This window comes from Hemiscyllium ocellatum, chromosome 2 (assembly GCF_020745735.1).
Source record: "Hemiscyllium ocellatum isolate sHemOce1 chromosome 2, sHemOce1.pat.X.cur, whole genome shotgun sequence".
Lineage (NCBI taxonomy): Eukaryota > Metazoa > Chordata > Chondrichthyes > Orectolobiformes > Hemiscylliidae > Hemiscyllium > Hemiscyllium ocellatum.
In genome coordinates, this window is record NC_083402.1 from 111,056,213 (window position 1) to 111,082,492 (window position 26,280).

Here is a 26,280-nt window from a genome sequence, read left to right on the forward strand (position 1 = left end):
ATAAAGTGAGGAAATTAGAGTAAATGTTAACAAGACACTTGTTAGACCTTAGCTGGAATATTGTATACAGTTAGGGGTGTCACATTATAGGAAGGATGTAAATATTTTAGAAAGCGTGTAGAAATGGTTTTACAAGAATAGTTTCAGGGATGAGGAACTTTAGACATGAGGAGAGATTGACTGGTAAGACTCTTCTCCTTAGAGAGAAAAAGGCTAAAAGGAGAAATGATGGGGGTTTTCAAAATTATGAGTAGGCTGTATAGAGTTGATAGGGAGAAACTGTTCATGCTCATAACGGAACAAGAGGGCATAGATTTAAATTGATCTGCAACAGAAGCTCAGGTAAAGTCAGTAAAAGTTTTTCAGTCAGTGACTAATTAAGTTAGGAAATGCCCTGCATGGAAATGTAGTGAAGGTGGGCTCAATTGAGGTGCTTAAGAGGATATTGGAGATTATTTAGATTAAAGTAGTGTGCAGGAGTCTCGGAATAGGCAATTTGCATGAGGTAGTGATGCTTGCATAATGAGCCACTAGGCATGAATGACCGAATGGCCTCTGTTTGCCAATTTTGTTACGTTGCTAACACTATTGGTTTGATTTAAGTCAGTACCACTGCTAACTTAGCTCTAGCAGGTGCTACATTTGTTCAGGTCGGGTACTTTACTCTATCCTTTCCTTCTGTTCTGCAGATTCTAGTAGGTGTTAATAATCTCTCAAAGAAGACAGATCAGGAGAACGTTTTATGCTCTTCTCTCAAAATAACTTTAACACAATAAAGTAAATGAATGATTACTTTACGCTGCAACGTGACCTCCCAACTGCTATACTCAGTGCACTGTCCCATAAAGGCAAGCATACCAAATGTTGTCTTCACTATCCTATCAATCTGTGACTCTACTTTCAAGGAACTATGAACCTGCCTTTCCAAAATGCAGCGCCTCACATTTATCTCAATTAAACTCCGTCTGCCTCTCCTCGGCCCATTGACCTATCTGATCAAGGTCCCATTGTACCTTGAGGGAACCTTTGCTATCCACTGCACCAGAAATTTTGTTGTCATCTATAAACTTGCTAACCATTACCTTCTATGTTCGCATCCAAATAATTTATATACATGGTAAAAAACAGTGGACCCAGCGCTGATCCTTGTGGCACACCGCTGGTCACAGGCCTCCAGTCTGTAAGGCAACCCTCCATCACTATGATCTGTCTCTTACCTTTGAGCTAGTTCTGTATCCAAATGGCTAGTTCTCCCTCTGTTACATAAGATCTAACGTTGCTAACCAGTCTACAATGCTGAACCTTGTCACTGAAGTCCATATAGATCATGTCTACTGCTCTTCCTTCAGCAATCGTCTTCATTACTTCCTCAAAAATACAATATATTGGATAGTAACATAAAGATACTGTAAAATTTCAGGTGAGTTTTTTTGAGTAATATTATTGGGAATTGCATAAAACTGTATTATAAATCTTGTATTTAATAGATAACCTTAATTGTGAAGAAATCCTTATGGCATAAGATGCCTTGAGACCTTAATCTGCTGGAAGTTCTTGTCCCATAGCATGTTTAACTGAGTTTCTTTATAAATTAAAATCTGACATAGGCAAAGTGCAGGTTGTTCTAGCAGTGTATTTGCAAGTCATTTTGAGATCACTTCAAGTGTATCTTCAGCTGTTAACAGTGGATCTGTGTAAAACATGTCTCTCAGATTTGTGATTGTATAATTTCATAAAATCATTCAAATTATCATCACCAGTAGTGTGTTCCATGCAATTTCATTCACAGATTTTGATATTCAAAGACCGATGGGACAGATGGTTTTGGAAAGTTAACATGTTTGAGTACTACCATTGTGTTTAGACTTGTCATTTATTAAAACCGCTATTGTTAGTAAGAAGAAGGATGCAAAAAAAAGCAGTTGATGCGCATTCATAAAACTCAGGCACAGAAGTAGGTCATTGAATCCAGTGAGGCCACTCTGTCATTCAGTAAGATTGTGGCTAATCTGATCATTGTCAACTCCACTTTCCTGATATTTCTGCATAACCTTTTGATTTCTTTGCTGATTAAAAATCTGTCTTCATCCTTGGATTCAGCCTCAAAAGCTCTCTCTGAAAGAATTCCACAAATTCACCACCCACTGAAAACAACTCCTTTCTCTAAGATTATGCCCTCTGACTGTTGCACAAGGAGAAGTAACCACTCTGCAACTACCCTGTAACGATCCTAAGAATATTTCAATAAGATCTCTTTTCAATCTTGATTAATGTCAAATGTTTTATATAAAGTGGGGAATAGAGCCTCTTTTGAAGAAAACAAAGAAATGGGGATACTAGAGATCTGAAACAAAGATCTGAGGGGCGGAAAGCAGAGATGACATTTTGTGTCTGGTGACTCTTCATCAAATTAGCTAGGAAAATGTGCTATTTATACTGAAGGTGAGGTTGAGGAGATGGGGTGAGAGGATAGGTGAAGACAGAGCCCAGAGAAACTGAGTAGTAGGCAGATGAGGGGATTGTCGATAGGCCAAGCCAGAAGAGAAGGTGAATAAATGAAAGTGAGAGCTGACAGTAGAAGAGAATGAGTAGTCTGTGCTTAAAGCAATTCATCTAATGTGGTAATAGCCTGAGTGTGGATGAGAATGGGTTGGCACTGCAAGATGGAGCCCATGTCATACCAGACCCAGTGTGTGGGGTGAAGGACGGAATCGGGCTCTGGAGGTATTGAACTCCATGTTGAGTCCGAGAGGTTCTCCAAGTGGAAAACAAGATTCTGTTCTTTGAGCTTACACTGAAGCTAACTGGAACACTGTGCAAGCAGGCTCCACTTGTCCATCCCTTCCCACTTACATTTGCGATTCTTCTGATGCCTTACATTGGTTTTAAACTTTTCCCGTTTGTCGGCAGCAACTACCTCCTCTTAACACAGATGCGCAATCTGTTTACACGTCCATCCCCCGTCAGGATGGTCTTAGGGCTGACCACTCCTTCGTGGGAAGAAGACCTGATCCACCCGCATTACCACCACCCTTCTCTGCTTGACTGAATGTGTCCCTAATTTGAACAACTTTTCCTTTAACTCCTCTCACTTTGTGTGTGGCCATGGGTACCTGATGTCATTAATGTACCAGAAAAAGAGTTGTGGGTAGGTGCCTGAGTAGGACTGGAGCAAGGAGTGTTCCATGAACCCTACAAGAGATAGCCTTAACTGGGGGACATGAGATTAATGACTACAGAATTCTGAAAGCATGTGTTGTAACAAGTGAGGTAATTTGGGATGCCAAAGACTGATAGGTCAGGTTGAGATTGCAAGGGCTGGGTAAGGAGAATGATGTGATGAACCACAAAGAATCACATTTATGTGTGGATTGAATGGATATGTTTGTGGGCGTGTTTCTTTTCTGATTCTGCATTTGGCCTTCATGAAGGAGATCACTGTATGTGGATCGTATGAAATGCACTGGGAATTTGCTGAATGATTTTGTTTTTCAGCTCGAGAAGCAGAGTTGAGAAAATTGCGCAAGACTAATATTGAATATGAGGAGCAGAACGCAGTCTTGCAGAAGCACATTGACAACATGAGAAGTGCCAAAGAGAAACTGGAAGAGGAGCTGGCTGAAGAACAGAACCAGAATGTAACTCTACACAAACATCTCGAGAATTTGCGGCAGACGTTAACCAATAGCTTCAGTAATGTGTCTTTACCAGGTCAGAGTCAAATATGCTAATACAGTCAGTAATCCATTCAAATCATCACACGTTTGCAACGTATTTTAAAAGAAAGACTTCATCCAACTTGAGTTTTGAGAACCTCTTTAGCTACAAAAGCATTTTTATGTCTCACCAGGTGAATGGATGCTTGATTCAAGGATACTGTCATCCAGGTTTTTTTTATTAATAACGGTCAAAGTTGTTGCCTACAACCTCAAAGTGGATAACAGGATAAAGTAAATACATTTATCTGAGAGTTTTTTAAAGCATATTCAAATTTAAAACTTAATTTATATGTGACGCACACGTGTTTTGATATTTTAAGAGAACAGAATGCAAAGTACAATGCTGAAATGTTAAACCTTTGCTATTAGAACTCTATTATAAGTAGTATTCGGTTTGTAATGCTGGATGATAGTGTCCGACAAGTTACCTCACCTCCTTCCTGCTCGTTTCAACTATTGATGCAAGTTTTCCTACACCAAGGTTTTAGCTTTAGTTAATGAAACGTCAGAGCGACTGGAAATTAATTGACTGTGATTAAATAATCTCATAGAGCAATGGTAGCAAATAATGCATTTGCTGTCTTGTAACCTTAAGACATAACTGCACTTGTATATTTTAGCAACTATTGTCAATAGACAAGGTAAGAGCATGTTCTAAATTTTTCCTGTAACCTACTTCATATAGGTCCTTGAGTGTCTCAGAGGTAAAGACAATTATGAAGTAGGTTACTTGTTCTAGTCCACATTTTACCTGGTATTAACCATTGCCTAAATTAGATGATAAGGTACCTTGCAATGAAATAAAAATTTGCTTTTATAGAGCATTTAACAATCCCATCATAAAACCTTCCTAAGTGCTTCAAAGGAACAGAATAAGACAAAAATATACTTTAGGCCAAGCAGGGGACAATTTGATAAAAATGAGTTTTCTTTCCGTGTGATCTTAAAGGAACAGAGTTCAAAGTTTTGAGGGAAGAAAACATTTTAGGGAGGGATTTCCAGGCCATCAGATCAAGATGGCTGACGGTACAGCTGAGGATCTCAGTTTTTGGAAGGGTGTGTGGTTTTCTGGAGAGAAAAGTGAGGCCATGTAAGGATTTGAATGATAATGAATATTTTAAAAGAAATGATCATAATGGACATGGAGTGAGTGTAGAGATAATTGATTGACCAGGGCTTTGTGTGAATTAGAATATAGACAGCAGATTATTGGATGAACTAAAATTTAGAAAGTCAAAGATTGAGGCTTTCTGGAAGAGCATTGGAACACAGTAAACTTTGTTTTAACTAGCACTTTATGAACTCTCAATAAACTGGCAAAACGTATATGCCTCAAATACCTGTATTATTGCAATCTGAGGTAGTCATTTTGAGGGTGTGACTGAGAAGACTGTCTGAGGTAAGTTTTTTGTTTAAGGCAGAATTCCATTATTATTTGTGACCAATGATATAAATAAGGTATAATGGAGGTGTGTATACCCCTACATCATGTTTTCATTACTTAGTGTGTTTTTACATTGTGTAGACCTCTGTTTTGTCAACTGGTACACTCTTGGCCCCATTCTGTAGGAACCAAAAGCATAGATTGAGCTGAAGCTTAAAGAAGAGACATGTACCATTACAGGCTCCTGATTAGGCGATCTTTGTGAGAGGATCTGGGTCCTGTTCCAGACGTATTACTCTGATTTTCATGTCAAATAGCATGCAACAATCTACTTGCCTCTTGGATAGTGACCAGGGGAATACATGTAGTTGTGACGGGAAGCAGACTTAGCAGTTTGAGCCTGAAGATAACGGCTGTGACTTTCCCAAACTTTAATTGGACAAAATCTTGTTTCAACTGAGACTGTAAAGAAAAGGAATCTAACACTACAGATGCAGGGATGAAATGGTTAAGTAGAGCCAGGTATCACCACTGTACATGAAATTGAATGCTATTACTTATAGTACCAGCCTTGTTGAAATCAATACCAATAAGTATTTTCCTCCACTTGTCCATTTTTGTGCCACTCATGCTTGAATTTAAAAGCAATGACAATAGAGACTCAGCAGTGCCTTGATTTATGGAGCTGTATTTGAAGAAATGTGAATTTCTTCATTCTCCTTCTTCTTCATTCTTTTATTTTCCTCAGCACTGGGGTCCTTGCAGAGCACAGTGCAAGCCATTTGCACATTAATGCCAAAGTGTCAGTTTAGCATGCAACAACAAATTGCTGTAAGCAATCTTAATCCTTCTTTCGAAACAATAAAAAGGTGTAGTGTAGGAAGTTAGCTTGTTATTTTTGCAATTCATGTTTCTCAAACTCAAAAAATTCTGATGAGTCCTTCACTTTTATGCAGTCAATTATGTGAAATTCTGCCCCTAAGTCATCCATACGTGATTTAGGCTCTGACACAATGCACTGATGGGACCACTAGACATTAACATTCTGCACAAGAAAATAATTATTTTAAGTATTTATCAAAATGGAAAACTAATTTTCATGAAGAATGAAGCAAACGTTTAACTTCTAAATGAAAACAAAAAAACAATTTGGTAATAGAATGTAATTGTTTGCTTTTTAAATATTATTCATGGAAGCAAACAAATGTTTTTTTTTCTCTAATTACTGCAGCTGTAGAAATGAAATTAGCAGCAATTGCTTATCTTTTGATCAGGGTAAATTGGCTTTTCTGTGAAAAATGCCTGTTCAGCAAGCAACTGTCAACAAGACTGCTTGTCTTTCCCTTAATATCTTTCTAATGCCAATCAAACTCCTGAAATTTAGTTTTATGGGCTGAGTTCCCCACTGAAGATCTTCACCTCCAATGGCTATTTGAGTTGCGTTTCTATTTTGGGTGTAAAAAAACAATGTCCATTTTGGCAGTTCATTTCAGATAAGCTTGTGATGTGACAGTGGTACAGGTAGCATTATGGTAGTGTTTTTAATTTCTTTGTTCTTTTGGTGGGTGCTCTGATTTGCTAATAAACTGTTTTTTTTAATTTAAAAAATTAATAAACAAGTTGTTTTACTTTATTTACCTTTTTTAATGCTGTTGAATTAGACCATAAGACAAGAAGAAATATGAACAGGAGTAGGCTGTTTGGCCCTGTCTGCCATTCAGTAGAATCATAGCTGATGGAAAACTCATGTCCAATTTCCTGCCCTTTCCTCAAGCCTTGATTCCCCGACCAGTCAAGAATCTGTCGATCTCAGCTTTAAATATACATGAGGACTCTGCTCGAAGCTCCTCTTTTGCAAGGAATTCCAAAGGCATTCAATCCTATGAGACTAGAAATTACTCCTCATCACGTTTGGTGTCCCTTTGTTCTGAAACTGTGTCTACTGATCTCTCAGGCAGAGAAACATGATCTCAGTAGTTACCCTGTCAAGCCTATTAAGAATCCTATATTTAAATGCGATTACCCCTCATATTCTAAATTTCAATGAGTAGAGTTTAACCTGTTCAACCTTTTGATTATAAGACAGTCCCTCTGTACTCGAGATTATCCTACTGAACTTTCTCCGAACTGTCTTGTATGCAGTAATATGTTTCCTTAAGTATGGGGACCAAAACAGCTCTCAGTACTGCAGATGTATTCTCGCCAGTGCCTTGTACAGTTGCAGCAAGACTTCCCTACTTCAATTAGCCTACTTCAATACTTTCTATTAGACTTCCTGTTCACCTGCTGACCTGTATGCTAGAAATCAGATAAGACATCACGTTTAATGTGGAATTAGCACATTGCTTGCTTAAGGTTTATTGCTGTATTTGCTGCAATGCATTCTAAACAGAGAGGTAATAAACATTGCACTATGTGATTAATAGTGCCATAGACATAGCAATGAAAAAGGTTTGCTGTCTCCATTGTAAGGAAATTGAGGGTACAGTATGAATCTAAAAGAGAACCCTTACATGAAGACAAGTGAAACTCAAGTAAATTGGGAGAGCTATAAAAGCGACAGTAGTTTACAAAGAAAGTAGCATGGAATGCTAAGATAGATTCCAAGGTTATCAAAAGTTAATGCAAAACTTTATAAAACTAAATTTAGAGACAGTAAATGGGAATATGCTCCATTGAAGGAAAAAAAAAGTGTTTATGCAACTCAATATGTGACCTCAGGACTTTTCAAAGTACTTGACAGCTAATGAAGTATTCTTGAAGCATTGTCACAGGTGTAATGTAACATGGCTGTCAATTTAGTTACAGCAATATGAAAATGAACAGACAGCTTGTATTTGTGATGTTGACTGAGGGATAACAACTATTGGTCGAGATGTCAGGGACAACTCCTCTGCTCCTCTTCAAAAGCTTTGGAAGCTTTTACATTCCGTGAGAAGGTGCCTTACCTGAAAGACGACAATTACTCTCCAGTGCTCCTCTTCATTACTCCATTGGGTTGTTTGAATTTTTTTTGCTCATGTCCTAAATGGAATTTGAATTTACAGCCTTCTGCCTCAGACTGTCCTAATGAAGCAACAGTAATGAAGTGGTTTATGTTATATTGGTTCCCCCCCAATATATTGATGCCACCTCAGAGTGGAGATGGGTTCTACTTTAACTTCCTAAGGGATTAGACATAGCTGTTCTAGCTCCCTCCGGTCCTGATAATTATGCTTGACCAAATGTTGTACTTGCTGCTATTATGCAACAAACCTTCTTATCTAAGAACAATGCCTTTTCTGTGGATAATCTACATTTACCTTCTATCTTTTAATAACAAGGGGGGGCAGCGAACAGCCTCAAACAAAGCTTCCTCAGTATCACAAACTGGTAGAAGTGGCAAATGCCATAAGGTACTAGGAATTGACATCTGGGAAAAGAAAATGTGGTTATAGTAGTATGGATTTGACCCTATCCATGAGAAGAAACTCTGAAGACCGAGAAAAAAAATTAAAAGTTTGAGCAAGTGAACTTACCACATTAAGAGCATTATGTTTTACAAAGACACACAACCTCAATCTGCAACTGAAATATGAACACTGGTGGAGAGCAATAGGAGTTGTGGAAACAGCAAAATGACAAGTTCAACTCTCAATGTATTACTTAATTCAGAAGCTTGTAGTACTGGGGCAGGATTGTGGTCAAAGAAAGAAGATAAACCAGCTACAGAAAATGCAGAGACCTAAGACAAGGAGATGCTCAGTCTTACAGACTTGAGGAAAGTCGTAGATCATGGTATAAAAGATATGGTTACAATATGGATGCACAATTGGCTGTGATCGACAACAGATTTTTTTTCATGCTTGAGGAAGTGGAGTTCTCCAGTGGCCTGTGATTGGACCTTTGCTTTTCCTGATTATATGTTAATAATTGTATCTGGATACATAGGGACAATTTCAAACTTGGCAGATTACACAGATTTAAAAGGAATTGTAAACTGAGGTCAAGTGTGGAATTCCAAAGAAGATTTTGGTATGGTGATGGTGTGGCGATATAGGTAGCAGATGCAGTTCAATACAGAGCAATATGGTGATACACTTTGATAGGATGAATATTGAAAGTATAAATCTCAATACATTTGTAAAAGGGGTGGAGAAACAGAGGGACCTGGATTTACATGTACACTTTGAAAGTGACAGGTCAGGTGGCGAAGGTAGTCAATAAAGCACACTTTTTTGTTGGCTTTCTTAGTAGGAGCATACAGTGCAAGAGCAAAGGGGTGATATTGAACTTGTACAAGATACTTGTTAAGCTTTAGTTAGGGTATTGTGGAAACCACATTATAGCAAAGATATGAATGCATTGGAAATATTGCAGAACGTACAAGAGTGGTCCCAGAAATGAGAAACTTCAGTTATGAGGATAGATTTAAGAAGTTGGGTCTGTTCTCTTTTTGGAGAGAAAGTGTCTGAGAAGAGATTTGATAGAGGTTTTCAAAATCATGAGCAGTCTAGGTAAAGTACACAGGGGAAGCCGTTCCTGCTCATAAAAGAAACAAAAGGAATGAGAGGGAATTGATTTAAATTATGTGCAAACAAAGTAAGAGTGACGGGAGAAAAATCTTTTCAAACAGCAGCTAGTTAAATTATGGAATGCCCTGTCTCGAATGTGGTAGAGTATGTTGAGTTGAGGTATTTAAAAGGATGATTATTTGGATAGAAATGGTCTGCAGGGATATGGAAAAATTCGGGAGAATAGTACCAGGTACTAGAACTGATACAGGCATAGTGAGCTGAATGGCAGTCTCCTAGACTACAACAATTTTGTGACATTGTGATGAGAAGCAACTGCAGACTGCAGGAAGTAACATTGGAAATCCCAAAGGTAAAGGCAATAACTTTGTGGAAAAGGTCACAAAGGCAAGGAGTGCAGCAGCATCTTGCTCCCTAATGTTTTTTGTTTCACTCACTTGGCTTCTGCCTTCGTTACAGCCTTGATCTAAACATAAACAAAATAACTGTTCTCAGGAGATAGGCCAGAATAGCATGTGATGAAGTGCAATATCAAAGGGCCCTGGCAAAATTCAATTTAGTGGGAATTGGGGCAACTCTCCATAAATTAGAATTAAGCCTAGCAATCATCTCAGTCCCAGGACATCAACGTTTCTTAGCGTAGTATCCCATGTCCATGTACCTTCAGGTCCTTTTAAGCTCATTGAAATTCAATGGTAATGAAATTCATACAGCTCCTCAGATACCAAAGCAGTCAATATATGTATGTAGCAGGATGTGGCTAAACTAGGGATTTGGGCTGATAAGTGACATCTAATATTGATGCCAGATAAATGTCAGCAATATTCTGAATAACAGGTTGTAACAAGATTGTACTCCCCGCTGATTTGCTCTTGGAAATATCTTTCAACATAGACATTACTATTTTGGCTACTGCAATGGAAAGTTATGAGTTGACACTGAAAAGATGCAACTTTCATAGATGGAAGTAGGAAATTACAACAGATTATAGATTGACTAAGGTTCATTTGTCACATCTTTTGACCAAAATGAGATAATGAGGTCATCCACTTTGGATGCGGGAAAGATAAAATGAACTTGTGTTTAACTGCAAACAAATGAGGAAGCAATTGGATATTCTTGTACACAAATTACAAACTGACAGCAGAGCTATAAAAACGTAATAGAAAAGATCTTTATTGTAATGGATTTAGAGTACAGAAATGAGGTGAAGCTTTAGTATTTTAGATCATTGTTCAAGGGTCAGAACAATGTTCAATTTTGGGCTGTGAATCTCAGGAAAGCAATTGTCTCTGGAGATAGTCTGCACTGCATGGCTTAAAGTGGTATAATAAGAGGACATTCTTTATTAACCTTGTACATACTGTATTCTCTTAAGGTTAGAAGGATGACCTAATTTAGGCCTTTCAAATTATTTGATCGATTGGATACAATGAACCTATTTCTTTTGGTGGTTGAATCTAGTCAAAGGGTATTTTAACTGTGTGAGATTGGAAATGTCCATAATTGATGTTTTGTGAAGATAGGTATCATGCTTTGTCTGGGAATACTGCGGAATGGTATCTGAGATTGTCAAAGACAGGCAAATAAACATCTACATAAGGTAGTTGTCTGTTAAATTGTCCATCTTTGCTTGCCTTGCAAACCTTGACTCAGCATAAAAGGGAAGTTAAAACCATTTCTGGTAATGGGACACATCTTCCAGTTGTAGAAAGGTTCAAAGATATCTCGACATGCCTGGTTAAATAGCCTTGAATTCTTTGTGGGAAATAAATTAACCTATGTTTGACATGTGAGAGAAGTTCTCATTTGAAAACATTTAGAGTTACTAAACATCAGAATAAAAAGGCCATGATGAAACAATGTTACTTGCTTGTCTCTTCTTGATTAATGTCTTAGTCAGGTTGGACAAATTTCTGCAAAACTTAATTTTTACTGTACATGCCTTGATCAACAGATAGCAATCAATACATAAAATTCATCAAAAATAATTGGTGAGTTTTCATTGCGAAATGATTTTCACGGCATGTATTATCTGTCAACCAGTTACCACGCACTGCTATCCTACAAATCCTGCAAATTTGCAATATTCTACTGAATTCGACCAAAAACCATAGTTTTTAATCTGACTGAAATTTCTTCTTTTGTTCAGAGATATTAATTATTTAATATAAGCATGTTAATAATAATAATTATTTTTATACTAGACATGCCACAAGAAGAGTCTGGGAAATAACAACGCAAAATGCAATGTATGTTTAACCCTGCGTTTAAACCTACCTCCAATAGTGTCTGTAGGGTAAGAAACTGAATGTTTTGGATTAAAGATCTTTCATCAGGGCTGGGAAGAATAGTGATGAAATAGATTTTAAGTTGCAAGGGTAGTGAAAGAACAAGAAGAAATATCTTTTAACAGGGCAGAATGCATGAGAGATTAACTTATGAAACTGATGATGTTACAAGTTGAAAGAGATGCTCCCAGATTGCTGAATATTTCCAACATTTCAGTTTTTACATTTGAGAAATACTATATGGTTCAATGGAAATATACTTGTAGTTTTTAAGGTAAGTATAGTAGATAAAGATCTATGCGCTATTCTTCAGGAATCATTATTGATATTTGTTTATTGTTTTTCAGCTTCAGCAGTTCAACATGACTTGTTTTCGTGTCTTTCCTCAATCCTTAGGAAGTGGAGAAAGTGTGACATTAGACACAGTTGATTCCTTTATGACGAAACTTCACAGTATTATAGACGAAGACCCTCAACAGAATGAGAAGCTTGTGAGAAAGGTGCAAGAGATCGTAAGCAATTTAGGCAACAGGTAAATGTATCCAATTAATTAAGCTAGTCGCTGTTCAAATTTGTTTCAATTTCCACAGGATTGTCAGCCGTGTTGGAGTTGTTAATCATCTATGTTTCTTTGTACAGAGCTCCTCTTGGGGATGGTTCACAAGTGTGTTGTTTGTATTTTTATGTAATGTTGATGTGATTCCACACCTTTCAGTGAAATAATTTAGTAATAAAAAATCTCAGAAAATTACTAAGTTCCTAGCTATATTTTGTTTTCATCAGACACAATTTAGCATATTGTAAAAGGTACAAATTGTACTCCTTAATCAGTGAGTTCCTAACTGTATCACTGCAACAGTGTGGCCTGAGGGAAAAATCAATTCTCATAACTTTGGTTGTGGACCTACTTTGCAAGTCACTCTCTGAAAACTTGACATTATTGTGTATGAGTATTAATCTGTGAACAGCGATGAAAATGTGTTGCTGGAAAAGCGCAGGAGGTCAGGCAGCATCCAAGGAACAGGAAATTCGACGTTTCGGGCATAAGCCTTCCTGATGAAGGGCTTATGCCCGAAACGTCGAATTTCCTGTTCCTTGGATGCTGCCTGACCTCCTGCGCTTTTCCAGCAACACATTTTCAGCTCTGATCTCCAGAATCTGCAGACCTCACTTTCTCCTCCTTAATCTGTGAACAGTATGAATTTGAAATTGAATAAGGGCTGTGCTCTTAGAGGAAACTTAATTAAGTGTATCTTAAACAGCATTAGAGTTAGAAGTAAGTTGCTGCTTTAATTACTGTTTAAGGCACCCTCAAATTCCAATTACTAGGTGGAAATATTTTCTGAAAGAGTGAAGTTGTTGAAAGAATTATAACCATTGGTGCATTGTATGGAAACAGATATACCTGATAGAACAGCATTTCTAATATTGTGTAATATTATAGCATTTGATAATGATCTTTTGTACAAAACTGTTACAACATGAAATAACTTTATGCGCCTGTATATGAAGTGTATATTGAGATCTTATGACAGTTATGATGCAGTAACATTGTGGGAATTCTCCAGGATGGTTGTACTTCCATGGGCAATTCCCCTTTTCCCTGGAACCTCCACAACAGTCTCCAACTCTGATTTAGAGTCAGGCAATTAGACAATCCTGATGTACTTCAATACATATCCAGGAAAAAGTTTAAAAATCACACCACATCAGGTTATTGATATTATTGTGTTTATTTGGAAGTGCTGCTTCTTCCATAGGTGGTTGTGGAACAGAATCATAAAACACAGACTTTATAGCAACAGGTTTGCAGTGTCACGGAATGCAGTATTAAGCAAATTTAGCTTAAATCTTTCGTCTTTTAGAATGACCATGTTAGTTTTGGTTCCTTCGTATGTAAATCCCAGAACATTTTTAAAGTTACATTCTCAAGATAGCTTTTAACAGTGGGTGTCATCTCAGCTCAGATAATGCATTGAAGATGTGAAGTTGAAGTCTGTCTGTGTCCCAATGTTAGATCAGACTGATTCGATTTCCAGAGGGGGAGTTATGGAATCTTATATGGGTGCAAGACCTCAGGAAAATATCTACTAAATTCCACTGATCCAGACAGCTTATAGGGGAGAGGTTAGGGGATTAATAAAAAAAATGTCCTGTACTCTGGCAATTATATCTCCCTGCTGTAGTGATTGTAACAAGATCAGCCAGGTGAACCTTGCAGAATGAGTTCCCTGATTGGGCCAGATTCCCAATCATGGAGCCTGACTGACCGATATAAGCAGGCGTGTCCGAGATTGTGCTCACTTTGAGAGCTGGCTCTGAGGAAGTTGATCAGTGACGAAGACTTTCTACACGTTGATAAAAGGTGACCTGGTGATGGGATACCAGCCTCCGTGGAGCTATTTCAACCTCCACCTTCTTGTTTCTTTCTTCCTTTACCACCTTTTGACCTCATTATAACATGGTTTAAGAAGAAATATTGAAAGTGACTACAAACACATGAATGATAGTAAATGAGCTCTGATGCTGGTACAAATCTGACAGTTGCCCATTCTGATATGCAATGATGGCTAAAATGTCCAGGAATTCATATTCTCAGCGGGTGGCCAAGTCTGATAAGACTAATTGACTATTAAAGTTGACAGCTTGATATATTGCACTATTAGTTGTGCTATTTAATTTATTCTGTTTTAGGTTTAATTAAGTGTGCTGGTCAGATAGTCTAGATACAAAATAAGTTCTGAATGTCTATTAAAGCTGGTAATGAGAAAGGAGAAATCTGATCTAAGGACAAATAGTCAAGAAGGGGCAAACATATAATGAGGCTTTATAGTGAGGCAGCCTGAGCAGGGATCTTTTGCAGTGAATAGCTTGTAGATTATATGCATTTCCTTTTTTAGACTGCCTGTGGCATGTTTATTCTGATGCTACATTGAGGATGGTTGGCCCATGTAGAAAGTTTTGAGTAATAATTTGTTATGATGGCTGTTTCCCACCATCACCCCTCCCTTGGATTATGTTGACTATTTTGAATCATCCATTGGATTGTTATTTTACAACCTGGAACATTTTAATCGTTTATTTCATGCAGCAAAGTAAAAACTCAATCAACATATAATATTTCTATTATTGCGTGGCTAATGAGAAGATTTTGTCTCCTTACTCAATAATTTCATGTTCAAACTGTATAGGGATCCTTTTTTCCCCACTTCACTGATATACTTGGAACACTTTTTTAAAAATCTTACTCATCAGATTATGGCAGCTAGTGTCTTTAAAAGTTGGACATGGATTCTCTTCATTGATATCTCTTAGTTTCCTGTGCTGAGTTCAGTAGATTGAAAGTCTGGAATTCTGAAAGTCTGAACAGAATAATCAGATGAAACTAAATGGGTAGTTTGATATATGCGAGTAAAAAGTGAGATCTGCAGATGCTGGAGATCAGAGCTGAAAATGTGTTGCTGGTTAAAGCACAGCAGGTCAGGCAGCATCCAAGGAACAGGAAATTCGACGTTTCAGGCATAAGCCTAATGAATGGCTTATGCCCGAAACGTCGATTTCCTGTTCCTTGGATGCTGCCTGACCTGCTGCGTTTTAGCCAGCAACACATTTTCACTTTGATATATGACCAACTTAAGATTAACAGGTTGCAATGCTGACTGATTTAGTTCAATAAAGTTTGAGGGAGGTGATTTGGTTCATGTAAATGATCCTACATCTGAAAATTCTCTGATTACCTTCTGATTTCCAAATGTGCTTATTGAATATCCTCACTTTCGATGCAGAAAATTTTGCAGGTATTAATCTCCACTTGTACTTTGAAATACTGAAATCTTTGCCTTTTTCTCAAGTGTTTAATTTGAAATGTTGTACCAGATAAATGCTGCTTACACCATTTTGTGACTTGCGTTAGAGTTCCTTGAGGATAATGCCAAATTTGGTAGAATAACTGCTGTATTTAAAACATCAAACATCAGTGTTTCTTTACCCTCTGCTGTATCTAGGAATTAAGAATATCTTGCTCTAAATTAGTTTAAGTTTTGATTAATTTCTAGGCATATGTTAACAAAACACCTGAAGCTTTATTTTCTTCTTTTAGCGATGGGCCTTAAAACAGCATGATTTTAATCAGAGAAGATGGTTCACAGATGTCCATGTTGGCTGCAATCCCAGCTCCTTATCTTCTTAGAATTTAATGAAGAGATTGCTGCAGCTCCATGAAGAAGGTGCAGTTATTCTTTTGTACTAGAGACTAATTATACAGACCTACAAGCTTACAAATCCTTCAAGATCAAAGCAAGGGGATTTGAATGGAATAACAGACTAAACACTAAATGTTTTTAAGAAGAAATTGTATTGGAAGAAACAAGTCGGGGTATTGGTTAATGATTTAGTGACTAGGCTACTGAAAGCAATTTATTGTTACATTTACAACTTCTTTGTCAACTGTGGCATCATGCAGGTTGTGACCTCCAAGTTGATTTTGTAGTTTTTACTAACTTTTATAATTAGTGTACCATTGTTCTTGCACATTCTATAGGTTTAGAAACTGCATTATCTGTTATCATTTTGTTAGTTACATTTGTATTAACATTTTGTAGCTAATCCTGAAACTTTTATTGGGTAAGGAAAAGAGTGCCAGATTTACAAACAGCATAAGTTATATGAAAGGAGAGATGTAGCCAGTGCCATCTCCAGATTAATATAGTCATGTTTCTAACTAGTAAATATAAGCTAATGATCTTTTACTACTTGTAGACCACATTAGAAAAGATTCTGGTGAAGTGAAATCCATGATAAATTCACTTCTTTTTAAATTTAGAATTTATACTTGTTCATTTTCTTTCAAGTTACAACTCTAAACAGATTAAATTATTGTTGAGAATAAATTTTTCTTTAGTAAAATAGAGTTGATTGTTTTACAAACATTCTGGATGTCCAGTAGCAGTTGTTGCATGCATGGGGTCTATTTAGGAAAAATTATAGTCTGAATTATTTTGCAAAGTGATATACATTGATGTCCATAACACCATAAGGAATGATGGTGAATATAGAATCGTCTTCCAACTTTACCAAATTGTGACATATTGCTATCTTGAGAGCAATCCTTTCAAGTATTCTATTGTAGTAAAATACCTATTTTCTAAAAGCCAGCAGCACAGTTCACTGATCAGTTTCTAGACAGCAAGGTCCTTCAAATAACACTTTTACCATGTACTATATGAAGCATTAATTAGATTTTCTTTGAATGACTGTGACAGGGTAGTAATGTTCCTTCAAATGTGTTACACTTTGAGATGGTTCTCAAGTAAAGGGAGACCAAAATGCAAATCAGCTCACTGAGACAATCTTATAGTTGCATCTGCTAATCGCTTCTCTTCTTTGGTTGAAGAAGCTGAATTTTTTTTGTAAAATTGCACCTGTTCCAGCCTTTGCTTTGTACCTTTCTCTCACGCTCTCGCACGCTCTCTCTCGCGCTCTCTCTCGCACACGCTCTTGCGCTCTCTCGCACGCTCTTGCGCTCTCTCGCACGCTCTTGCGCTCTCTCGCACACTCTTGCGCTCTCTCGCACGCTCTCGCTCTTGCTCTCTCACACTCTCGCTCTCACACTCTCTCTACTGTCTATCCTCATGCCCTTTTGGGCCATTTCTTGTTTATAAGATCTACCTCTGTGTGTTTGAATTCCCTCCTGTCAGATTTCAATAATATCAAAATTGTTCTTATGGGAATTATGCATAACCTTCTGAGTGACTGAGAGAAGTAAACTATTCATTTTTGACCATCTGCAGCTTTTCGCACATTAGCCACACCATCCTCAAGGAGCTGCTCTTTATTATTGAGCTGGGTGGGAATCGATTCCCCTGGTTTCAGACTTAGTTCATAAGCAGCAACCTGAGAATCACCTGCATTATCATTGTTTCGCCTCTCACTCAGACCATTATGTTTGAAAACAAGACTGCATTCTCCGTGATAACACCCATTTCTGCTTCCCTTGACCTTTCCTTCCACTATTTGTTCATTGAGTTCTGGATGTCTGACAAGTGGTTTGACAATGGGTAGAAATGCCATTGTTTTTACTCCCCTTCACAAACTCCCATTTCCTTTATTGAAACTCAACTGGGATATCACAAACCTGATCCCGGGGGTGAGCTTCCCATCATACATCCATGCCATCATGTAGACCACCTTTTCCATCTCCATAGCATTGCATGACTCAAGCCCTGTCTTCGTTCAGCTATTGCAGAAATGCTGTTCCTTGCTCTTATTACCTATAGCTAAGATTGACTATGTTAATATACTGTTGGCAGACTGCCCATGTTCAATTACTAGTAAACTTGAGGCCATCCAAAACTCACTTGACCTTGTCCTTGTGCAAGGTCCTTTTCACCTAATCTATATTGGTTTTCATTTACACAATGCCTTCATTTTTAAAATTTTCATTTTTGGGACTGAAGCACTCTGTGATTTTGCCTTGACCTATCATGTAGCCTTTTGCAGCCTACAATCCTCCGAGATCTTTGTTCTCCTCAATTGTGATCTGTTAACTATTGCACCACTGGCAACTGTGCCTTCAGCTGCCTGGTCCCCAGGCTTTGGAATTCCCTCTGTAAATGTCACTTTTTGTTTTGATATACACTACTTAAAACCTACCTCTTTGACCAGATTTTGGTCATCTTCCCTAATGTTTCCATATGTGGATTGATGTCAAAATATTATATTCCTGTGCAGTGCCTTGAGATAGTTTACTCCGATTTTGTTAATTACTGTCAGGTCGCTGAAATGTGCATAACTTAAACAACTGGGTTCAGGGAATTTTCTGAGCCCAGCTGAGACATCGCTAGGATGGTTACTTTGAGTTGTGTGTTTAATAACTGTGCAATTAACCAGTGCCGTCGTGAATGTCTCACAGAATCATGATAGGGAGTTTTATAGCCACTTGTTCAGACATTCTGAAGTACAATTCCTTGATTGAATAACTATCTGAATTTTGACTAAGTGCACATTCTCTCTGTTACAGATATAACCGAGTTATTCAAATATGGGACTCCCATCCAAGCTTAATTCTGTTTTTCTCTCCTGACATAAATGCATGTATACATTCTAGCAAAAGTTGATGGATAGTTTCTGAAAGCAGAACTCTGAATTGTTTATTGGCTATCCACTCTCTAGCTCAAGGACACACGCCAGTTTTAATTAGCCTGCTTTTTTCATGAGAATTGGCAAACTCTGCAAAGGCAAGACATCAGTTGTGTCAGTCGGGCGGCAGGGTAGCTCAGTGGCTTGCACTGCTACCTCACAGCACCAGGGACACTGGTTCAATTCCAGCCTCGGGCAACTGTCTGATTAGAGTTTGCACATTGTCCCCAGGTCTGCGTGGGTTTCTTCCCATAATTCAAATATGTGCAGGTTAGGTGAATTGGCAGTGCTAAATTGCCCATAGTGTTCAGGGGTGTGTAGGTAAATGTACAGTAATGGGATAGGGGAATGGGTCTGGGTGGGTTGCTCTTTGGAGGGTTGGTGTGGACTTGTTGGGCCGCAGGGCCTGTATCCATACTGTAGGGATTCTATAGCAATTCTATAAAATTAAATGAAAGGGTCACCGGACCCAAAACGTTAACTCTTGATTTCTCTTCACAGGTGCTGCCGGACCTGCTGAGCTTTTTCAGCAACTTCTGTTTTTGTATCAGCTGTATTAACTTGCTGTTATAGTGGTGAAAAGAAATAGGAGCCTATGGGAGAGGGAGACAGACTAGCTTGCCTGTTGGCTGTCTGATTCTGTGAGGCTTCTCCCCATTGTCCAGAGAGCAGAGGTCTGGGGGCAAACCAAACATTTTCACCTCACTCGGATATTGGGAGCTACAGATTTCATTTTAGGGGTGAAATATTGTCTCATAATATTGTTCTTAAATGATGTATTAATATTTTAATGAAAATTACTATTCTTTCTGGAAAACCAGCATTGTAGTCAGGCACTTATGAAGTTGTATCACTGATCCTCTTTCATTAATCTTCCTTTTTTCCAAGTGACTGCAAGGCGAACAGTTCATTAAACAAATGATTCAGAATTTTTTTAAATTCATAAAGCAGGGTAACTTTTACTGTTGGAAGTGGACCCTTGAATTTGTTTTAAAATGACACATGAAGAGGAACAAGACAAATCACTCTTGTGTTAATGGGGAGAATTAAAACTTAAGTTAATTTGATTAAGACTACTTATATGATAAAATATATAGGAAAAGTCCAAAATATTTTACTTAGCATCCTGTGTTCTCATGCAATGTATGAGTGAGGGTGCTGATATTTAATTTCTGTTGAGCAGTATGTTGTTTTGTGTTTTAATATTGCAGAGAATATATGCAGTTTGGATTCATTTACTTTGCCTGTTGCAAGGTTTTGCCATTTCAGTTATCTATGGTGATATAAGGTGTTTAAAACAACGTCAGATAAATTCCAGCAGTGTGTCAGCCCATTGTGTCTCTTGCTGCTTGCTATGTTGCTTTATTTTTTCTGTACCCCTTTAATTTGCTTCAGTCTTAAATTACAATCCCAAGTCTCCTGTGAGTGGTGATCCCTGTCTCAGCAGTCACACTTTCTGAAACATTAATTACTTGTATTAATGATTCTACATGCAGCAAAAGTTATACTTTACTATTAATTGTCTCAAAACCTTAATTTTGAAAATGTATAATGGATCCCTCCACTTGTGTTTGTAGGAGTGGTGAGTGGGGATGTCACCGTTTTCAGTCATAACTAACATCATTCCTAAAGAAATCGTGTATATTTTTCCTACCCTTTGTATAATATCCTTCCATTAATGAGAAGTATACAGCTTTGTGCCAGGTAATCTAATTGACGCTAACGTCATTTGCAAGCTTCTACATTTAAATTCTCCATGCCTTACTTCAAGCTGACAATCTCATTAATCTGTTTAATGTTTTCATTTCTACTAACAATCTATGAATCATTCTGTGGGGTGTCATGTGATACATTTTCCTCTTTACTGCTTTGGTGTAAAGCAGTCCAACTGTTTGGCACTGGGGCCACGTTTCAATTTTGGTCTCACTAGGGCCGGTGAGCATGTTTCAGAAACATGAGGCTTGCATCAATTGTAAGCATCAATTTCAGGAAAAAAGAATTACAAGCAATAAAGTGTCAAACCATGGAGCTAACTAAAGTTTGTTTTTCTTTGCCTTTTTGTTTGAGAAGCAGATGAAAGGGTGAAAAATCTGGATTTCAATTGCTGATGGCCAGGAAGGGGATCAGGACCTGGGCTGATTGTAACTAATACTGACCTTGGTTTGTGGTTGGCAGAGCACATTTCCAAGTCAACCTTTGCAGAATTCATGTGAAAGTGGAGATCAGAAGCAGGTTGCTTTTCTGTCCCAGGTTTTCCTCCTCTCTCCACCTCACCCATTCACACATGCTCATTCTCTCACACACTTAACCCCCGAGCATAGTTTTCATAGTAATTGTAAGTAGTAGTCCAAATTGAAGGCTAATGTTCCGGAAACTTGGATTCAAATACCTCCACGGCAGATGGCAAAGGTAAATCTGAGGTTAAAGCTGGTTATGTGGCATTTGTGTAACTATTGTAAAAACCGATTGGGTTCACTAATGTCCTTCAGCAAAAGAAATCCGTGTTCCTATCTGGTCTGACCTGCATGCGAGTCCACTTTAATGTAATTGACTCTTAACTTGCCTCTGAAGTACCTAGACAGTCACTCAGTTCAAGGATAACTAGAAATCGGCAACAAACTCTAGCCATACCAGCAATGCCCATTTCTCATACAAGAATAAAAAAACCACCCACTCTTGACTCACCCAAAACCATTGATCCATCCACTTGTTACCATTCACTCAGTCACCCATTTGCGCACACTCACCAGTGGTGCCACAATGTTGCCTATATGACATTTTTACCCATTGTAGTTGAAACAATAAATGCTTCCTTTTGTAGGTTTTTGATCCACACAATATGGTTTTTCACTCTGCCCAGGTAAAAATTCCTGCTGAATTGCTGGAAAGAAACACAAGCTGCTGTTTAGACACCTTCCCTTTCTATTATTTCCCAAACGTATTGCTTTACATTTTTTTCATTTTAACTACAACTGCCATCTGTCTGCCCAATTTGCCTTTGCGGTGTCTTGACTCTCAACGTGACAGTTTATCTTGTCCCTAATTTGACATGATGACGAATCTCTGTCATTCTTGTGCCTATTTCCAGATCCTTTAGGTATGTGCAGCTTCAGATCTTTGCTTAAAAGAGGGATAGTTTGAACATAGTGGTGAAATCCTCTAAATGTACCTCGATTACATAATGGAAATAGAGTGCAAAGAGACTGATTTTATTACATTACTTTTCAACAGGTATAAACACTGCTGTATATGCTGTAGTGCATACATGACGAGTAAAAGATGTGGCTACATAGCAAGTGATTTTTGATTGTGACAGCAGTGTAATCTTTGGGATCAGTTGTATGATTACAAAGATTCTTTTTTTATTAAGTGAGAACACCATTCAGTCTTGTGATTGATGTACTGTTCAAGGAATGTAGTGTGTTTCATTAATTCCAGTTAAGTGAATTTCTTTTGCTTCATCAAGTTTACTGGTGTTTTTATTAACAGGCTGTTTTATCAGCTATATTTGTTGAATAATTTTCTAATGTAGTTCTGTGTGTTGGTAAAAATGTAGCAGTTGGTTGTACAACATGCAATAAACATCTGACATAGAGCTGTTTGTTTCATTATGTCAGGATTGTTGATTGGAATGAATTTCACTCCAGTCCAATTATGCATTTAGAAAAAAATGCACCTAGAGCAACAACAATGATCATTTCTGATTAGATGTTGGTGGGAGGATTTAGGCAAAATTTCAAATGGAATTAAGAATGTATATTCCTTAACTTGACATTATAACAAATGCACCAGACAAACTAAATTATCTTTTCTTCAAATTTTGATGTGTCTAATCTCCTGATCGTAATATGCGTTCCAGGTGGGGGTAGAGTTGAGGGAGAAGGTCATCGCAATCTTATTGAATAACATAGCAGGCTTTAAAGGATGTATGACCATTGCCTCCTCTATATTTTGTTTTCTTCTGCCAAATTGAATTAGTAGGTGAGTCAACATGAGTTCGAGTTCCACTGCAGACACTTAAGCACATAATCCAGATTAAAGTTTCAGCACAGCGTTAAGCTGAAGTGGACATCTAGGCAATTGCAAGAAGAAATTGACGAGTGTCTGAAAGTATCAGAGGAAGAAGGCCTTTTCATCTGTGTAAACAAAACTTCAAATCATTAATTCGGCCCATAATTCAAGATTGCAAATGTCCGAGTTGAAGTGTTACTCCAGAAGGGATCGTCTTCAGGACTGTGAGGCAACGTCTCAAAAGCTAATGCTTCCAAATAAACCTGTTGGCCTCTCACCTGGTGTTATGTGATTTTCAACTTTGTCCAACACTGGCACCTCCAAATCATCAGGACTGTGGTAAGGAGTTCGTCATTTATTTAAATAGTCCAGAGAGAGCAATGTGAAAACAGCTAGTAATGGGTTTCATACAGGAGTCTGTTCTGGAGACATCAAACTCAAATGTTGAAGTGGATGATTGGATTGCTTTAGCAGCATGGTTTATATTTAAGGAAGTCATTACCAAAGTGAAGGAAAGTGACTAATGCATGTCTGCCTGGATGTTTTTCCATCTCCTATAAAGTATCAATCCAGGAAACATTTATAATGTTCATGAAATTGAATTTTTTTTTCATCACAATAAACTCCGGCCACAGCTGTTGCATAGTGACGAGAGATACTTGAAATGAATGGAGCAGATCAATAGAAGAGTGCTGTGTGTACACTGTAAAGTGTAGCTACTTATTAACAGTGCCCTTGCTTGCATATTTGAAAGTCAAGACTCCAAAGTAGTCAGTGCATTTTCTACACCCAATTCAACCACTTAGAGTCATAGAGATGTACAGCATGGAAACAGACCCTTCGGTCCAACCCATCCACACCGATCAGATATCCCAACCCAATCTAGTCCTACTGCCAGCACCTGGCCCATATCCCTCCAAACCCTTCCTATTGTCATGGACCGGGTGTGTTCAGTTTCTTTAAAAAAGATCATGGCATGGGAAGGTGTTATAAGAAAAAGATCTGTATTTATATAGCATATGTCACAACCTTAATCCCAAAGGGTTTTAAAGCCAGTGGGATACATTTGAAATGTGATCACTATTATAATGTAGGCAATGCTGTAGCCAATTTGCACACAGGGAAGTTCCACAAACAACAAAGTGGTAATACCCAGATACTCTGTTTTATGATATTGAATGTGGGATAATTATTGGTCAGAACACCAGCGATCATTCATTTGCTGTCCTTCAAAATGGTACTGCGGAATCTTGTAAGGAACGTGAGAAAGAATATGGGGGGAGGGGAAATGGTTTAATGTCTCATTGAAAGTTCAGTATCTTTGGCAGGGCTGCAGTGGAGTGGCTAAGTTGCTACTGAGGGAAATGGCTGAGTGCATATATGAAGTCAAGACTAATTTCTGTACACAGATTGGGAGCAATTATCAAAAACCTGCTTTGTGAAATTCTTTCCATTTCATGGATAGCTAAAATGTTGGAGTGGGGAAATACAGTTTTGTGAAACACTCGGGTTTTCAGGAAATAGTATGACAGTAAATTGTATGAGAAGAAATTTAGGTCTGGGTAACTATGTAATGGAAATATGTTTTAAGCAATATTTCCAGAGGGTTGAGAGATGTTCTGGTGGTCTGGACAGTCCCAAACAACAAGGTTTTAATCATTACCTGGAACTGTGGGATCTTTTGAACTCTATATATTAGCATACCAGAAATAGCATGAAGCAATTCTGAATTTCTGTGACCCAAATAAGCATAAGGCATTGACTAAAGCAGCAACAGTGTTACATTTTGAAAGGAAAAAGGTGCTCAGATCAATCTATCAGTCTAGGAACTTTCAATGATGGCACATAACCAACTTATGGATAAGAGTAAAGATATTAATGGACTAAGTGAATGGCGGAAAAAAAGACTGTGATGGATGGAGTTCATTGTAAGAAAGTGTGAGAGATTATCTATTTTCAACTGAAAAAAATATTTCAGGATATAAAAAGTTGATGTGAAATTAAATATACAGGTAGTTCTCCTGCAATAGTGTAGTTGCATTCCAACAAGATCTCGCTTAATAGACAATCACTTAATAGAAATAATGGTGCCTATGGGAAAACTGGGGTAGGGGCAGACCAACAGAATATATCACTCATGATTGCTCAGAAATCACTCCAGTTTAACACTCAGTAGAGCACAGCCTGAATGAAGGTTGAAATCTTATTTATTAATGAAACAAAAGTAAATTTAATACAGTACATTTAAAAAAATGTAAGGAAGCTGCTCTCTGTACAGTACCTCTCACAGCTGCTCTTTTGGCAGTTGACATCAGTGCATGTGCAGACTGGTGCTGACACGTACATGTAACGGTGTGGAGACATGGCACGCGGAGAACAGAATGAGGCCGGGCACAGAAATCGCGCATGCGTGGAATGACACAGTCGTGCGCAGAATGGCATGGAGGTTTCACCGCAGACATGAGCACATGTACAGAACGAAGCGTGTGAACCAATCGCTGCTGGAATAGCGCTATTGTGAACAGAGGTATGGATTCTTGAAAATACTATTCCCTAATTCTTCAGCAACGTTATTGCCAAATGCTGAAATGTGCGTTATCCTAAAACTACCTGTAGTGGATGTCCAAAGAGACTTGGAGTTCAGGTGCATAGATCTTTTGAAATATCAGGAACAGGTGCAGAAAATAATCAAAAAAGCTAATGGAATGCTAGTCTTTTTACCTAGAGGACTGGATTATAAGGATGCAGAAGTTATGCTGGAGTAATACATAAACCCTCATTAGACCCTTCTTGGAGTACTTTGAGCATATCTGGACATCACCCTTTTGGAAGAATATGTTGTTCTTGCAGGGAGTAAACCATAGGTTTCCATGAATGATATCTGGACTTCAGGCGCTAAATTACAAGCAGAAGTTATACAAATTAGGCTTGTTTTCTCAAGAATTAAAGAAAATAGGGAAACAGAGGGTAATCTATTTCTACTGGGTTGTGAATTCTAGAACTAGGGTGCACCGAGGAGGAATGTGAGGAAGCTCTTTTTTTTACACAAATGCAGGGTGAGTTGTAAATTTTAAATCTGAGATAGATACACTTTTGTTAAACAAAGGCATTATGGGATATGGGCCAGAGGCAGGTTTCAAAAGTTAGACCACAGATCAGCCATAGTCTTATTGAATGATGGAATAGGCTCGGAGGGGCTGAATGGCCTACTCCTGTTTCTATGT

General features: G+C 38.0%; 1 protein-coding gene across 3 annotated transcripts in view; it reads left to right on the plus strand.

Annotated features, from left to right (window-relative positions):
• The window catches only part of LOC132824532 (SWI/SNF-related matrix-associated actin-dependent regulator of chromatin subfamily E member 1-related-like), a 46,512-nt gene extending 23,980 nt beyond the window's left edge, over positions 1 to 22,532 (plus strand). For 2 of the 3 annotated variants that reach the window (XM_060839169.1, XM_060839178.1), the window contains exons 8-10: positions 3,496 to 3,711; positions 12,305 to 12,440; positions 16,008 to 16,661. In XM_060839169.1, the coding sequence (XP_060695152.1) occupies positions 3,496 to 3,711; positions 12,305 to 12,440; positions 16,008 to 16,020 (365 nt within the window). In that variant the 3' untranslated portion in view covers positions 16,021 to 16,661. Of the gene's footprint in view, positions 1 to 3,495; positions 3,712 to 12,304; positions 12,441 to 16,007; positions 16,662 to 19,546 lie in introns of those variants that run through there. The other variant, XR_009645671.1, reaches the window with a different exon arrangement.
• Positions 22,533 to 26,280: the final 3,748 nt, after the last annotated feature.